This window comes from Propithecus coquereli, unplaced genomic scaffold, assembly GCF_000956105.1.
Source record: "Propithecus coquereli isolate 6110/MARCELLA unplaced genomic scaffold, Pcoq_1.0 Scaffold644, whole genome shotgun sequence".
In the NCBI taxonomy this organism is placed as follows: domain Eukaryota; kingdom Metazoa; phylum Chordata; class Mammalia; order Primates; family Indriidae; genus Propithecus; species Propithecus coquereli.
Window position 1 is genome coordinate 309,424 of NW_012152441.1, and position 17,262 is coordinate 326,685.

At 55.1% G+C, this 17,262-nt stretch overlaps 1 protein-coding gene across 2 annotated transcripts in view; it reads left to right on the forward strand.

Moving 5' to 3' along the window:
* ABCG1 (ATP-binding cassette, sub-family G (WHITE), member 1) overlaps positions 1-4,903 on the forward strand; it is a 71,974-nt gene extending 67,071 nt beyond the window's left edge. For both annotated transcript variants that reach the window (XM_012659997.1, XM_012659998.1), the window contains exons 11-15: positions 1-160; positions 1,025-1,125; positions 1,251-1,409; positions 2,419-2,537; positions 3,650-4,903. The exon at positions 1-160 is cut by the window's left edge and continues 7 nt beyond it. In XM_012659997.1, coding sequence (XP_012515451.1) covers positions 1-160; positions 1,025-1,125; positions 1,251-1,409; positions 2,419-2,537; positions 3,650-3,878 — 768 coding nt within the window. In that variant the 3' untranslated portion in view covers positions 3,879-4,903. The remainder of the gene's footprint in view (positions 161-1,024; positions 1,126-1,250; positions 1,410-2,418; positions 2,538-3,649) is intronic.
* The last annotated feature ends 12,359 nt before the right edge of the window (positions 4,904-17,262 follow it).

Sequence of the window (17,262 nt, forward strand, 5' to 3'; positions counted from 1 at the left end):
CACCTGCGCATCACTTCACACATTGGGATCGGCCTCCTCATCGGCCTGCTCTACCTGGGCATCGGGAACGAAGCCAAGAAGGTGCTGAGCAACTCCGGCTTCCTCTTCTTCTCCATGCTCTTCCTCATGTTCGCCGCCCTCATGCCCACCGTTCTGACGTGTGAGTGACAGCCACAGCCCCACCTCTTCCTTGTTCTCCACGTCCTACCCGAGAATGGGGCTAAGGTCATGCCCTGACCAACAGATGCATTTTCAGAACACAAGTATCTTTGTGTTTTAAAATATCATCTTCTGTGTTGACAAACACAGGTTTTATTATATCTTCTGTTAGATGAGAAAATATGTTTCAGCCAAAGGAATGAATCACTAATGGAAGATTTTAAGCATGGTGGAAGGCTGATGGGAGGGATATTTCCCGAAAGTTAACTGCTCAGGAGCCCCTTCAATTCTACTACTTAAGCATTACCTGGTTGAGTTGTTGAGGTAGCCCTGGTACAGCCAAGTTTAGGATCAGGTAAGCACTGCTAGGTGGATTTCCACGCAATCCTAGTTTGTTCACACCAGGCTGCTCTTGGGCACATTGGGCTGACGTGTACAAAGCTGTCGTTTTGCGAGAACTTCAGCACAAACCCCTCTTCCCTACAACACCCCCCCCCACCACCGAGTTGCCCTGAATTTCCTAGAGCAGCTTGCGGGTCTGGCTCACAGGTAGGGGTGATGCCGAGAGTCTCAGAGGCAACTCGGTAAGAATAAGGCCGGCAGTGAGTCCCCGTTTAGTCACCACAGTAACACTCGGTGTCCACGTAGATGCGCCCCACTCTGATTCCCTGCGTGGTGGCCCTTCAGACTATAAGAATGGGTGGCGACTTTTCCCGGCTAGTAAAACGTTTCGTCTGGTCAGCGTGTGAGTACCGAGAGGCGCACACGTGACACAGGCCGGGGCTGGGCTGCTGTAGACGCCTGCTGGGTGTCTGGCCTGCGCGCGCATGCCCTTGACCCTCACGCTCACTTTCCTGTCCCCCAGTTCCGCTGGAGATGGGCGTGTTTCTCCGGGAACACCTGAACTACTGGTACAGCCTGAAGGCCTACTACCTGGCCAAGACCATGGCCGACGTGCCCTTTCAGGTATGTTGGCGAGGGGGCGCCATTGTGGGGGACCAGGATGTCCGTGACAGGGTCTGCCGAGGAGTGAGGGGTGGCGTGTCCTGACCGCTGGAGCGGGGCTCCGGTGACAGGCCCTGTGTCTGCAGATCATGTTCCCCGTGGCCTACTGCAGCATCGTGTACTGGATGACGGCGCAGCCCTCCGACGCGGTGCGCTTCGTCCTGTTCGCCGCGCTGGGCACCATGACCTCGCTGGTGGCCCAGTCCCTGGGCCTGCTGATCGGAGCCGCCTCCACGTCCCTGCAGGTACCCGCCAAGGACGCACCGCGGCCCAGACACCTGGGCTTGACCAGGGGCGCATCTGACCAGAGCACAGGCCTGTAGCACATACGAGAACATGTCAACATGCTACACACACGCCACACACACAGACGCCTCGACACAATACACACTACACACACAGGGATGTGTCAACATGCTACACACACACCGTGCACACGGATGCCTCGACACGATACACTACACACACAGGGATGTCAACACGTTACACACACGCCACACACACAGACGCCTCGACACAACGCACATGTACCACACACACATCAACATGCTTCGTACATAGCACGCACCACATTCACAGGGATGCCTCAACACACTACACACATACCTCTCACAATGCACACCCCACAGGCACACGGATGCATCAACACAGGACACATGTACCACACACACACACACACACACACACACGTGCCCTCACTGGGGTTTTGCCCACGTTGGGTGAAAAGTCAGGATGTGTCTTGTTTCACTCTCCCTGGGCTGCCCACGCCAGAGGTGGTAGCACACTTTCCTCCTCTCACGGACCTACGGACGAGTGCCCGCCAGCACCTGCCATGGGCCGGGCACTGTCTTTAGCCACTCGGGGCAGCTGTGCGGAGGGGACGGCAGCTCCGCCTTGCGCAGGGTGCATTCTAGAGGGTCTTCCTGGGGTCCCCATCAGCCTGGCTTGGGGGACATCGTCCATGGGCTCTCTTAGCACGTCCTGGGCTGCAGGGGAGGCCCTGGGACTGCTGGCATCACAGCAGGGTGGTGGGTGGCGGCGTCACCTGACTGTCAGCTCCTGGGGGACGGCGATGCCCTCTGCCCGGTAGCACTGTTCCTCCCCATGCCAGAAGACACCTGTCCTGCTCTCGGGGAAGCTTCGCTCTGTCTCTGACCTGCCCCTCCGCGCTGGGGTCATGAGCCACCCCCAAACTCCGCCGGGACCAGGCTGCTGGCTCTGCAAGGATTTCTCTTTGTGCCCCACCCGCCCCAGGTGGCGACATTCGTGGGACCCGTGACGGCCATCCCCGTCCTCCTCTTCTCAGGATTCTTCGTGAGCTTCGACACCATCCCCGCGTACCTGCAGTGGATGTCCTACATCTCCTACGTCAGGTAGCGCAGGGACTAGCAGCCGCAGAGGGAGGGGCTGCTGCCTCCGCTGTGAGGGGCTCACAAAAGCCGCTCTCGGCTGTCACTGTGTGTGGGTCACCATCTGTGGGTATCGATGTCTTTTATTTTTTTCCTCGTTTGGTGTGTCCCCACTCTTACCAACACACACACGGACAGGATGCACACTGGTGAGTCACTCCCCGAAGAAGCCGTGGTGCTTCTGGGTGTTTCCAAGAGCTGCCTTCGGTGGGGGTGTTTCCAACCGTTAGGAACTTTGTTCCTCTCCCAGGCGAATAGTGCTTAGGACAAGGTCCTGATTGGGTGTGAAACCTTAATAAGAAATCCAGTGGGAAACAAGTCACCTTTTAAACATCCCAGTACCTTTGAACAAGAATATTCTAGTGCCTTGGGCCCTTAGGCTATCGGCTTTCATGTCCCCAGAGGCGTGGTTCCCTGGCGCTGGCCGCGGTAGGCGGGTGGCCGTGCCCATCTCTGGAGCCACCCCCGCCGCCCCCAGCTGCAGTGATTCCACTTGACAAAGCACCCCAAGTTGGGAACAAGCTCTTCCTTTCTAGAATGTCACTTCAGACCCAGGTACATTGTTCAGGAAAACAAAATCAAAACAAAGCATTTGTACAGAGTTTCAACAATCTGTGCGCTGCCCAGCACCAAGAAATCAGAAACCCATGTCTTTCTTCTCAAAATTAGTGTTTCTGTTCTGACAATACAGGGCCAGAGCAGGGACATTTATATAAACGCTCGCAAGTCCTTGTGAGGCTGGCAGGCCCGTGTTATATCTGACCGTCAGAAAGCATGTAATGCCAAAGCAACCAAGGCATTTTCAATTCCTTGCACCAGTGAATGAACACCCACCGCCTGCTCCATTTTGGGCTTTTGCTGGGGGCTCCAGAGGAAACAAAACCAGGGAAAAGCGTAGCTGAGCTGTTGAACGCGTTTGTCTTAGGAAGAAGTCGAGAGGTTCGGAGGTGTTTCCGTGCAGGAGGCTGTGCGGGAAGGACAGGCAGGCCATGCGCCGCAGGGAGAGCGCACTCTCGCTCCGCAGACAGCACGGCTGGGGAGGCCAGTCCTCCCTCTCACCCGCGGTTTCCCCCCAGGTATGGCTTCGAAGGGGTCATCCTCTCCATCTACGGCCTGGACCGGGAAGACCTGCACTGCGACATCGACGACACGTGCCACTTCCAGAAGTCGGAGGCCATCCTGAGAGAGCTGGACGTGGAAAACGCCAAGCTCTACTTGGACTTCCTCGTCCTGGGGATCTTCTTCATCTCCCTGCGCCTCATCGCCTACTTCGTGCTGAGGTACAAGATCCGGGCGGAGAGGTAAAACGCCCGGCGCCAGGCAAGAGGAAAAGTGGACATGTGGCCAAGGGCACTTCTAGAATCGTGGCGGCAAGGACGTGCCCGGTGACACAGAGACTATTGCGACCCAACCCCAGGAACCACGTTCGGTTTGCGGTGTCTAGTACTGACCGAATCCGCTCGGCTGGGTTGGGTCTCCTCACGTTACCCTTTCTAGCTGTAACTAGGAAGATGTAGGAAGGCTGGGGGTTTTTTACATGCAGAATTGAAAATGCCACAACTGGGGCAGAGCTTAAAACTGCGTCACAGGCGGTGACAAGAGGCTTCCTCGGTAAAATTCTTCACCGTTCGTCCTGGACGGTGAATGGTAGGCAACTTCTCAGCTGGTCACGGTGCAGCGAGATGTCTTGGGAGAGAAAGTCCGTGCACGGAGGGATTCCATTTTATGACTTGTCTTTCATAGTTTCATCTTCCTAAGGTCTGTCTCTTTCCAATGAGAAGTCGTTTTCCAAGCCAAAAGTCTTTAAATTTCATTCATTTTAAGAAATTGTACCTTTTTAGTACTTGTTGAAGAATTATTCAGGATAAATAACATACGCTGTTTAGAGGTTTAAAGGGTTTAACCTGGTCACCGAGCTGGTCCCGGTACGGACAGAACCTGTGAAAGTTTCTAATGCAGTGTCCAGGTTGAGGGAGAACTCTGGCACCATCTGCACTGAGCCCTGCAGAAACTTTTTAAAGTTATGCAAAAAGTTGTTAAGAAGAAATTGGCTAACTCTTTCAAAGTCTTTTATTTTCCACGTGCTTTTTATTTTAAGCAAAATATATTGTTTCTTTCTAACTTTCTGACCACCTTAATTTTGCCTAAGAAATTTCTAGATCAACTGTGTTGATTTTTAAAAAGCAATTTCCCTTTCCTCCTATATCACATCAACTACCTCCACGGAGCCTGGAAAAGCTGGGCCTCAGGGAATTTCACGCGTGACCCTGAGGTTTGGGTCTGCGGATGCAGCCAGCCGGCGACAGGTGAACTAAGTGCGCGAGAGGGGAACATGCCAACCACAGGGCGCGGGAACGCAAGAGCTCTGCGTGAAAGCAGCGAAGACTTCAGTGCGCCGCGGCATCTGTAACTTGACTGAGCAATGCATCGAGAGTCGTGGGTGATTTCGTGTCCCAAGTCTGGTTTCTGTGACCGCCCAGCTACACCAACGCGTCCATGCTGGGTTTGTGCAGACTCCGTGTACGGGGAGCCCCTCGTTCCCGCTGACATACCACACTAAATAAAGTCCCAGGGCAGGAGCTGTGGGCGTATCTGCAGGTCAAGCGGCCTTTGAACTCACAGCGAGACTGCCCTGCGCTTGGCGGGCGTCTGAGGCGGTTTGACTGCGAGGATGGAAGGTGATTCTGGCCAAAGAAGCCCGTCGTTAGGAAAGTAAAATTGCCTTCTCCTTCTAGATGTCATTATCCTAGAATCAGGGTCTCCCAATGAAAGAGCTGCGAGCCGGTCCCCGGGACAGACCAGAGCGTTGCATTTTTGTGGGCAAATCCACTAACCTTTCTGAGCCACAGTTTCTCATCTGTGAACAGTGGCCCTGTGTGGCGCTCAAGGCCGTCCTCAGCTCTGGCGGGCTGTGAGGTTCCTTGGTTCTGTCCCCGAAGCTCTTGCTTCCTACTTTGAGGGAACGAAAAGGTCTGGATTTTACTTACACGTGGATTTAGTTTGCAAATGCTTAGAGATTCCTTTTTCACTCCCACACTTTTTTTAGTAAACACAAGTGAGATATATATTAAAAATTAATTTTAAGTTTGTTTGTTCTCCACAAATATGGCATTGCTTTCCAGCTGAAGGTTTTAACCAGGGTCAGACGTAGCCGTCATAAAAAGTCTTCATTTAATTTCAAAATAGATCTGCCCGTAGACATCGCACGCAGGGAAGACCTCCCACAGGAGCGGCCTGGAATTGGGAAGAGGAGAAAGTCCCCGACGGACCCTCAGAATTACACCGTTGTGGGCTGGTGCTGTGGGCTCGTGACCCCGACAGGGACGTGTCTGCCGACATCTCTGCTCCAAAGGCAGCTTCAGCTGCTTCCCCGAGAACACGTCGTCACGTCCCAGCAATTTCAGAAGCGAGACTCCTCTAGATTTAAAGTCTGGCTTCCAAGAGCACCTAAGCCCGCTGAAGGAATTATTTTCCCAGGAGTTCATGCTCCCTGAATTTCCATTTTCCACTGTTGATGGATACATTTATCCCTCGGTGGATGAGGAACCGGCTGGGTCCTGCCAAGGGGCAGCTCTTGGTGGCCATGAGGGCAGTGAGGCGGCTGGGAGGGAACACGTGTGAAAGGTCACGTGGGGTTGGTGTGTAAAGGCCGCTCGCTCGCCCCTCCCGCAAGCTGCCGCGTCCTCTCCCTCCGCCTGTGGTTTCAGGGTGGTTTGCTCAAATGCCTTACTCCAATGACCCGAGACAGCGCCCACACAACCGCCCAATTTACCTGTCTGAATAGCGCGGCTGAGAGGTGTGTGATGACGTGCTTTCTTTCACACGGCGGAGTGTAGATCCAGGCCGACTCCCGGAGTCTAATTTGTTTGAGGTGATTTCTAAATGCAATGACCCAAATATTCCTTTCGTGTCTCATTGAATTTCTCCACTCGGAGGAAGGACTCAGCCTTGGATAAAAGATGCGCGGCCTCCCCCGTTGCTGGCAGAGGTGGAAACGGAAGTCCAAAGAGTGTCGCTTTTAATGTGTCTGTGTCCACGTCATTCACAGCGTTCGTGCCTTCCTTTCTTCTGCTCTCACTGAATATCAACCAGAGAGTTAAACTCTCCACGGGTCCCTGCAGGGGTGACATGGGAAGCGTCCCAGGAAGGGGAGGAACCGCGTGAGCGTTTTACACAGTCCCCGAGTTGCTCACATTGGATCATGTCGCCTTGGGGGAGGTGCCTTGAGGACCAGGAAATGTGACATAAAGCTTTTAGGTAAAAACTCATCTTAGAAACCCATAAAGGTCATTTTCCCAGCCCGAGGTCAGGGACAGGCCACATGCAGGAGGCAGAGCTGGCCCTCGGTTGTTTCCGTGAGGAGGGAAACGTGAGCCTCTGGCCTTGTCCAGCGGGCGTTCCGGGTGCTGCCTGGGTGCCTCGGGCACTCCGCCGGCCTGTCCCGCCTGCGTGGCGCTGCCCCAGCCTGGGGCCCCGGGGCAGGGGGCTCTCTCGGCTTGTCGTCAGGTGCGGCGGGCGAGGACCGCGTGGCCGCTCAGCTCAGCTCTGTCCGTCATGCAGACATGGAGGCCACGGCCGGGAAGGCCTGGGGCAGGGAAGGGTGGAGCTGGAATCCAGCCCATCTCGCCCGGAAGCCTGTTACGTTGCTTTGCTGCGCTGCCTCCTGACCATAATGTTTGAATGTACCTGAAAATGCTTTGTAAGGCGTGAAGTGCAATATTAAGTTAGTGGCTAATGTGTTCAGTTATTCGTTCTGTCACCAAACAGATGGCTGAGATGAGAGGGAGGCCAGTGGCCCATGCCCCTTGCCCTTGGTGGCCTTACGTCTGAGTGCCATGAGGGGTGTCGCTGGCTGGCCTGGGGGGCTGGCCTTACTGCTCGTCTCAGGGGAGGGGTCATCCTCTGCCCTTGCCTGGCCTTGGCTTCCCAGCGCAGCGCCGCTGTGCGCCAGCTCGGGCTCCGGAGGGGCCTGTGTGTGTGTGTGTGTGTGTACCTACCTACATACATGCACACGTGCATACATGCACACACGTATGTGCATGGGCGCTGACCTGCTCCAGGTGTGTGTCTAATAGTATTATTCTGCGGTATTTCCCTCATCTCAGTAGCATACCAGCCTCTAAATCCTCAATCATTCATTATTCACTCGAAGAAGGAAAGACAAAGTTGTGTCACTCCGTGCCTGTGGCGCAGACGGTCAACGTGCAGTCAGACCCACGAAGGTTTCTGTCCGATGTGGCCAAATCAGAACGCGGCGGAAAGTAAACAGAACGCCCGGCTGGGGGAGGGACAGAGTGTATGAATATAGACTTAGACACTTTTAAGGAATAAAGACTGCTAATAAAATATTTTATATAAAACTTTTTACTTGCATTCAGTGTCAAGTACTTCAAGTGATTTGCTTGAATTTTACTAAGTCAAACTGATGTGTAGATTGTATTTGGAATATACTTGCTGCCTGTCTTGTGAGAGCTCGACTTGCCACTCGCGTTCCAGTCGACACCCGGCTGTAAGCAATCGCCCCTCTCCCTCCACGACGTTCACGCTTTATGTTCGGCTGTCCGGAAGCTCTGTGTGTCCTCCATTCCCCAGACGTCTCACCCGCGTCCTCCCGCCTTGTTAATGTTGCGACAAGCTCGAAAGTGCCCAGGCGAGGCTGGCTTGCTGGTGGCAGGCGCCGGCCATGCCCTCCCTGCGGTCCCCTTCAGCGTGGCGGTGGTCCCCCCGGCCTGGGCTCCGGGCAGCAGCTCCAGCTTCAGCAGTCGTACGTCCCTGTCCATTGCTCTAGTTTTGCTGGAAATCGGTTCCGCAGGCTCAGGTCTGTCGGGGCAGCAGCCAGTGGGGAAAGCAGCCTCTCACGAGGTTTTGGCTCCAAAGTTGACGTGAGCAGGACCTAGAAGGTCTTACGTGCTATGTCGGCTCACCGGCTCCCAGGCTCTGGCCAGGAAATCCCACTCGGAGCGAGGATTTGCGAGGGTCAGCGGCGGCTTTGGGCCAGGCTTTCAAACTGGGCTTTCCTCCCACCACTCGGACCCGGAGCAGAGAGCTGGGCTGGGCAGGGCGCAGCACCCACGAGCAGATGGCCCCTGCTGCCATCCTGCAGTGGGGGCACAGTCAGAGGGGGCCTCAATATAAATACAAGCTCATGGCTCACCTCGCTCCTCCCTCTCCAGCCCTCTGCCTCTCTAGACTGCCCGGCCCCCAGGGTCCAGCTTGCATGGAAGTCATGATCTTCCTGGGCCACTTGCTTGGCTTCTTAGTTCAGGAGATCCCTCCGAGACAATCCCCCTCTGCAAAGACCAGGTCTTCTTAGGTCCACGTTCAGGGCTGATGTTCTTTGGGAACCTCCCCGAGACCAGAGCAGGGAAGAAATGGGGGCCCCTGCACCCCCACTACACAATCCAATTTTCACTTGCAAGGTCGATTCAGGCTGTCCTTAAAATCCATGCCTCCTGGGCAGGCGGGAAATGTGACCGCGCACACAAGATCGTCCTTCACCGTGTTGGCCTAGACCTTCTGATAACTGTTCCGTGTCCTTCCCGTCTCTGTGTCCATCTCTGGGGAAACAGAGGGTTTCACCTCAGCTGAGTTTTCCACGTTACCTCTGAACATGCCAGCTGGGAGTCATTCCTCGACGCATTCTGTGGCCTCCCCTGGCTGGCGTCGCGTGAGGTTGATGTGGCCGTGCCTATGCAGAGGCCAGGGTTGGGGACCTTGCTGCCTCCTGTTCCCAGAATCAGTCCCCTGGCATCAGAAAGGAGAGAGTGAGCCGTGACACCAGCTACCACGCTCTGGCCTGGGGAGGGACTACGCGGGGAGAGCAGAAGCTTTGGGGCTTTTGCTCGTAGAATGGCCACCGTGACTCGGAAAGGAAAGAAGCAGAAGCACGAAACCCTCTTGTTCTGCCACAAACACGGAGGGGCCTGCTGGCGGGCGAGGGCTCTGCGTTTGCGTGCGTGCTGTGCCGTGGAGGCAGAGCCAGCTCCCCGGGCCTCCCTTCACTGGGGAGCTGCCCCACGGCCACAGGCCTTTCTGGTCCGAGGCGAGGACGTAGCCACGGCGTGCATGGGTTTGTTCCGCTGCGGTCCCTGGCTTGGCAACAGCCCTCCAGCTGTTGGGAAAGGCACGAGCTCATATAAATAAAAACTAGCAAAACCCAGAATTACTACGTCCAGCTGGGGCTTTCTCTCAACAGAGCCACACCATCCTCTGGGTGTCTGCCTCGAATAAACAGAATCTGGCCGATCACTCTGGGCATCTCTGGCCTAAGCCTCGTACGTGAATTAAAAGGCGGCCCTGAAACTGCTCACAGTTAGAAGTGGCATTTGTTTCGTGGTCACTACTGTTACGAGATCTGATCTCGGGACACTTGTAAGCCACCTGCTGTTACCTCTGGCCGGTGCAGTCCATTGCCACAATGGCAGGTGGGTGAGGGGGCGGAGGGGAAGCAACGCGGCGGGACCCTGCCCCGGCCTGCTCGGGCCAGTTCTCTAGGCCCCAGATGAGTCTCCCTCGAAGGTGGCCTTCGAAGCCCTCACTGCCAGCACTTGCAGTTGACCCTTCACCTTTCACCTCACCCCCTAGATGCGGTGCACACCCCGAGGCGCACGCTCAGCACCTGCCCTTCCTCCTGGCAGGGCCCTGTGTGTGCACAGTGGGCACCTGGAGCTTCTAGAAAACAGTGCTTGCCAAGCAAGAGCGTGCTGCCGCGGTGGGAACAGCAGGCGCACCCCTTTCTGGGGGACTCACCAAACCATCTCCCCTCCTAGAGGCCCCGAAGGCACCTCTCCTGCTCACTGCAGCGTCAGGCCTCGACATGCACCGTTAGGAAGTCGGGGGCCACGTGGGCTGAGGGTTGAGAGCCCCATGTTCACGGGCCCCTGGAGATCCCAGGATGCCGTGTAATCGGAGTGGTACCGCAGTGGGGTTTTACTGAAAATATTTTAGCGACCCTGGTAGCTCTTTTGTTTGAATGTCTTGACATTTTTTACATTTCTGCCACTGTCCACCTTGGGGTCCCTTTTCCATGACCTACAGACTTCCTGAGCTTAATCATAAATAAATCATTGTTAAGTCCTTGGCCAATTAAAAATGGTGGCAAAACGTGCTGTCGTCCGAATTGCTAATGAAGTAGACCACCCGCCCACGCAGGGTTTCCGTGTTACAGTCTGTGCTCTCTTCTGAAGGGGCGAGGGGATGAGTTTTTCAACAGAACATGTATGTTTAAAACTTGATACATGTAGCTCATCCCCTTACCCTAGGTTTTACGTATTTTTCCCCTTTGTAGGCATATTGGTGCAATACAGGATTAGTTGAATCTGTCATGAATTGTTACCTTTTATTTGATGAGGGACTATTTAATGTTTTTCCTTTGTTGTTCCTTCCAAAGCAAAAATCAATGCAAGTAACTTTTTAATCAGCGTGCAAACATGCATATATCTGTATATCTACTAGGTAATTATATAATACCTGTTTTTATAATGCTGTATGGATAAATTGACAGTGATTTAGGTGTGTGACTTTAGGAAATACTGTTGCTTGCACGCTGAGAGAGATTTGCACAGTTGTAGATAAACGTGACACATATACACACGTACACATGTATATATATTCAAAACAACGTCAGCTCTGTGGGGTACTTGTCCCCTTGACTGTGGGACTCCACTGGAACTCTGAACCCACACGGGCCCTAGGATGTGAGCTTCTAACGCCACATTACAGACCGTGGAGCGGCGTGTATATTTCTGTAGAGTTATTGCCTTAGATTTGTACATGCATTTTTTGCAGACTTGAACTTTGTTTTCTGAAATTAGATGCCATTTATGAAAATGTGACATAAATCAAATAAAGCATCATTATTTTCAGATTTCTAATTCTCTATTCTTTTCGCTCTCAACAGCCCCAGCTCCAGGACCTGCGGGGGGAGTTGGGCTGGGGTCGGGCGGAGCATCTGGGCATTTTCTCCTCATAGCCTCAGTGGAGCAGTTCCCCCTTCAGGGTTACAGCGGATTCTGATGAGTTGGGGAGAAAAGTACGAGTGACAGTAATGACGCCGTGGCCCCAACGCTTACGCGGTCATACACTGTCTTCTCCCACCTTTCATTGCGTGCTATCATTTAACGGTCACCATCCAAGCGAGAGAGCCACCGCCAGCCCCACTTTGCAGATGAGGAAACCGAGTCTCGGAGAAGTAAGACAACGTGCCTGAGGCCACAGAGCGGGTCAGCAGTGGAGGCAGAATTCATACGTTGCCAGCCCGGCTGGGGAGCCAGGCTCCTGCCCATTCCGTTAAACTCCCTTCCTGGGGGAGGCGACGGTCAGGAGCTGGCAGCATAGCTGGGGGTCATGCTGTGCAGGAAGGGGCTGGGGGGTCCGTCCTTGTGATCGGTGAAACTTCTGCTCCCAGACGCTGTGCTAAGGGGCAAGAGGATGTGCAAACTCCAGGGGTCAGCTCTGGGGTCCGTATGCTGTCAGGGCCGCCGTGAGTCCAGATGGCACTCTGCGTCCCTTACCTGGGCGTGGCCCTGCAGGGCAGGACTGTTATCCCTGTAGCAAGAAAAGCCACTGCCTGGTGACCTGGCACGCACACTGCACTGTGGCCGGCTGAGGACAACAGCGGCACTTTCTGTACTCACGGTCCACCTGAGCTCCCCACCCTTCTCCCTGCCAGCTTTCTCGGGCCCTAGATGTTACCCTACACCCCAGCCCATCCTCCAGACACAATACCTCACCCCAATCCACCCAGGTACACCATGAGGTCACCCGAGTTGACAGCCGGGGATAACAGTTGGTTCACCCCCCTGCAGCGCTCAGAGAGGGACAGGCGCCTGCCCACACTCCCGCACAGCTGGCTTCCTTCCCTGGCCCCAAACCGCAGCCAGCACCCCAGACCAGAGGCACAGGGCTGCCACTCTTGCCTTTGCAGCTGTGTGGCGCACCGTCGTTGGAGTATTCCAGAATCCTTCCTTGTCCTTCTGATGCGTGCTGAGGTCGTGTCTACAAGAGGCCGTGCTTTAATCTGAAAATTTGGAAAACATCCTTATGCATGCATTCTTACAACTGACAATTCGAGCCGCAGAAGCCTTTCTGGAAACCCAGATCCGAAGTCTGAAAGAGCACACTGAGAAGCCTCTACCTGTGTGCAGCCTGCAGCCCTGCCGCGAGCCACCCCTCACTCCTACAGTGCCTCGAGGGGACTTCGGGACATCCGCACAGCTCGGACATTCTGCCTCCGACCCTCTGGCCTCTGGGTACACCTGCTGTGGCAGGAACCCACGGAGCTGGTGGCCCCAGTGCTGCCCATGATCTACCACGGCACCCACCAGGGGCCACTCCTGCCAGGCCAGGACCCCGCAGATGACATTTGGCTCTGGGGACCCTCCATGGGCTTTGGAGACTTCGTCCAAACCACGCTGTGGCCAGAGGCTCTTCCTGCCCGCTCCGTGCGGAGGCGTCACCAGGCCTGTTCCCCCTTCTCCTTCACAGGGGCTCCCAGGTGTGTCTGTCGCTCCCCTGAGCCTGTATCAGTGCCTAAGTCTGAAGCAAAAATCCCCCTCTCTGTGCCGCTGGAAGCTGGGGAATTCTCGGGGCAGAGCGATGAACGCAAGTAAATATCTAACGTATTCTGGAGCCGCACTCTTCATCACTAGTGCAAGGGCCGGGGAAGCCCCCACTTCTCTCCCCTCCACCAGGAGCAAACACCGGCAGAGAGGGAGCCCAACCATGTTCCAGCTTCTTCTTCAAAGTTCTTATTCCGTGGGTTCTGGAAGGTTCTGGAAACATCCAAGACATTTCCAAGTTAGTGATGAAGGTATTTGATATCAGAATGATTCCTGGACCCCGTGGATCACAATCACTATTCAAATTCACCCTGACCACTGGGGGATACCACCCAGGGGGTGGGAAGGCCACGTGGGCTCTGGCAGATGGTGTCACTGATGTCCAGCACCGAAGCCCACCACCGAGCACTGCATCACCTGCAGCCAGGCCAGGCGGCCAGTACGTCCCAGGCCTGACCTGGGGGAGGGCACGGGGGGCACCTCTGGTGGGGGAACCACATGGAGCCCACACCTGGATTAGACTCAACCACAGGGAGAAGGGGAACGAGAAAGACAAGTTTCCTATGACGACACTTTCCCTTAACGAGCAGAGAGGGGTGGGCGGTTTGTAGCCGCAGCGCCGAGGTAGCTTTGCGCACTGTCGGGGCTCTTGGTCTTGGATCTCGCACCTTGGCGCAGGTGGATGCCAGTTTTTCCTGGAGTCAGAACTCAGCCCCTTTGAGAAGTTACCAGGGAGGAAAGGAAGGGAGGGAGGGAGAGAGGGAAGGCCTGGGGCTTTAGGAAGCAGCCAAGCCCCCTCAAGGGCAGCCCTGCCGCTCCAGGGCCACCAGACCCCACGGCCTCGGTGCTGCTGCCACTGGGTCCCCCATCAGGGCACACCCCAGACAGGCTGGAGGGTGGTCCAAACACCGGCACTGTGCCCTCCTTTGACCTAAGACCCAGCGGGCTCTGGGTGGGAGCAGGGAGGCCCTGACGGCCTGGCTCAGGTTGGGTGGGCCAGGTGGTGCCCCCTCGCTGCACCCCAGCTTCTCCTGCCGCCCTGCCCCAGCAGCCGTGGGAATATCGGGAAGAAACGATTGTCTTGGAGAGGGGGAGGGGGAGGGGTGACTGGTTGGGGGGGTCAAAAGTGCAGGCTGATGGGGTGGTGTTCGCTAAAGTCTGCAACCCCCTCCTGGGACTGGTGACCCTCCCCTGTCAGGCCAGAGAGGAGGAGGGGAAGGGGGCTTTGGGGGGTGTGGCTGTCCGGGGAGAGCCAGAGAGCACATATGTCGATGTTTGGCCTCTTTCCTGTTCAAAAGACACAGTCCAGGATTAAAATAGAAAAGATGGGAAAAGACACTGACTGGGGCAGGCAGGGTCTCCTCTGCGACCCCCCAGCTAGGAACCGTGCCAGAGGCGGCAAGAGAGCCTGGCCAGGAGGCCCGTACCCAGCAGAATGCCCTCCCTGCTTTGTGCCAACGACTTCATGAGACTCATACTCAATGCGCATGCCCACACCCAATCCTGGAAAACAAATATGCATGATCTGCTTTAAAAATATGAGAAATAAAGGAAAGGAATACCTAACGATATTGAGTGTGCTCGTGCTCCAGATGACTGCACCACAGGATGGAATGAAGGGGTGCAGGACTTGAATCCCGGTGGATGGGCCCCCGTGAACACAGCAGACTCGGGCGTGCTGAGCGGGTGACTCACTTGCCACCAGGGGCATTAACATGTGAAATAAACAACTCGACTAAAGCTCCAGACTAAATAAATGCAGTCTTCCCTTGGTTTGTACAGTACGCATTCCTAGAGAATTTGGGTGTGTTCAAACCACGCAAAACAAAAAACGACGACAAAAACAACTTGGTGTTAAGATGTAAAACAGAAGTCAACTCTGGCTCGAATCTTCATGACCAGGTTTGAGTCACCGCGAGTGTCCAACGGGACACTGCAATGTCCATCAGGTGGAGGCAGTGGTCTGCGTGGGACACTCAGCGACGTCGAGACTCCAGCCATCTCTGGCCTGTGTCCACTCGAGGCCCTGTTCCTATGACATTCAGAAACAGCCCACAGAAACAGCTGAGCATCCCTGTGGCAGGACAACTCCACTGGGGATCCCTGGTTTAGATCACACGTCCTGGGCCCCGATCGTCCCCACTGAGCCCTACATGGGGCACGGTGACGGGTTTGGAGGTGGAAGAGATGCCACTTTGGCTATACCTGGCCAGTGTCCCACCAGAGACCACAGGGACATGCGTGCAGTCAGAGTTGGGCTCGTGGACTGGGCAAAGAGAAACACCACGCACCGAGGGGCATCCAAACATGAGGGTGCAGAAAGGGTTCACGGTAGGAGCTGGGCTTGCCTCTGTGCCTTGGGGGAGGTTCAAGGAGATGGCCTTTGCCCAGCATTGGGTGCTGTCAGGAAGCGAGGGTGGCTCTGAGATTGGGTATTTTGATTTTTATCATACCTGGCAGGTGCCAGGTGTGCTGGGATCGGTGGGGAGCGAAGCCACTCTCAGTAACCAGCAGAGGGCGCTGCCCGCTCTCTTTCTGGTGTGGGCAATGTCCACGTGGTCTGTTCACATTTGGTGGTGGGTGGGCTTGTTTGGTCTCGCTCCATCCCATGGAGGGGACTGCTCCAACACCGGCGTTCTGTGGTCTCTTACGGGAATCCCACAGGCTCCCTGCGGCTGCCAACAGGGGCACCGCTCTGTTTCTTACAACATAAACTCCACCCGGGTCTGAACTCCGGTGTCCCCACAGTAGGTGAGGGAGAGAAACAGAGGCAGGTGGAAGGGCGCCAGGAACAAGGAGAAGCATGTGGGTCTTGCCCAGGGTCATTCCGGGACCCCAGGAAGAGGAGACACCTCCTGGACGACCCCAACCTAGAGACAGTCCCAAGGAGAGGGGCCGTGCGTGGACGTCCACCCTACGGAGACAGCAGAACATGAACTTGGTTGAGCACCAGACGGTGACTAGATTTGATTTTCTTCCAAGAACTTCGGAGAGAAAGACACTGGGCTATGATAAACATGAAGTTACAATTTAGCACACCACAGCTCATGACCAGGAAATTCGGACCTACCACAAATAGGTGAAGATAACCGCTTTGGAATTTGGTTTGCAATTTATTAACGCATGGTGTGTGGTTCATTAACCTGGTTTCACAATTCTGAGAGAGTCCGGAAGGGTTTGGGCACGTTTCCTCTCCTAAATCAGCAAAAGCTGACCTCCCAGGTGTCGGGGAAGCGAAGACAGGAGAACTGCCCGGCTCAGGCCTAGGGGGCAGCAAGTGCTCAGAGGGCCAGGGCCGAGGGCCCCCCACTCCTCCAGGACATCGGTTCAACACGGCCAGCCCGGGCGCTGCTGATCCTGTCATGAGGATTTATTTTCCAAACCACTGTGACCCTCATTCTCTTCTTCTCTGGGACTTCCTTAGGCCTGCATACCTGGTGCCGAACATCACGTCACACCTGGTGCAGTGAGACCTTTGGGACTCAGGGTACAACCCCCGCTGGGCACCCCCGCTGGAGGGCTGCCTCCCTCCTGCCCCTAGTGGTCGGGATTGGGACAAGGCGAGTACAGCACTCACCTCGGATGGACACTGTAAGGGGCGCTGGAAAACTCAGTGCTCAAGATAAATATGTTGATGAAACATTTAAAATCAAAGCAACACAAAAAGGGAATGATGAACAAAACATCAAAAATTTAAATAAAGACAAGTTCCAACCCTGCACTCGAACGATTCCGCCTCACTGGCCTCAGCCTAATCCCAGCCCAGATCTAATATAATAAAACTTTATTCATAAAAACAGGTGAGCAGTCTCGCAGGCCTCATGTGGTTTGCTGATTGGGCTTTTTAAAATATTGCATAAAATATTGCTTCTCTCGATTGCTGAGTCTTTGGGCAGCCCCTTAAATTTCGTGTTTAGGACGCGTGTGTCACCCCCTCACCAGAGCCCTGGCCCTGTCCCCAGCTCCGCCATTCTGGCTGCCGTGATGCGGGAACTCACGTGGCTTTGGGAAAGAGCCTTGGCAAAGTGGCCTGGAGAGGCTCCTAACCCCAGCAGACGTCCCCAGACGTCTGTGGTCCTCTTGGCCCCAAGGCTGTGTGGGGACAAGGTAGCCACAGGTTTTGCTTATGT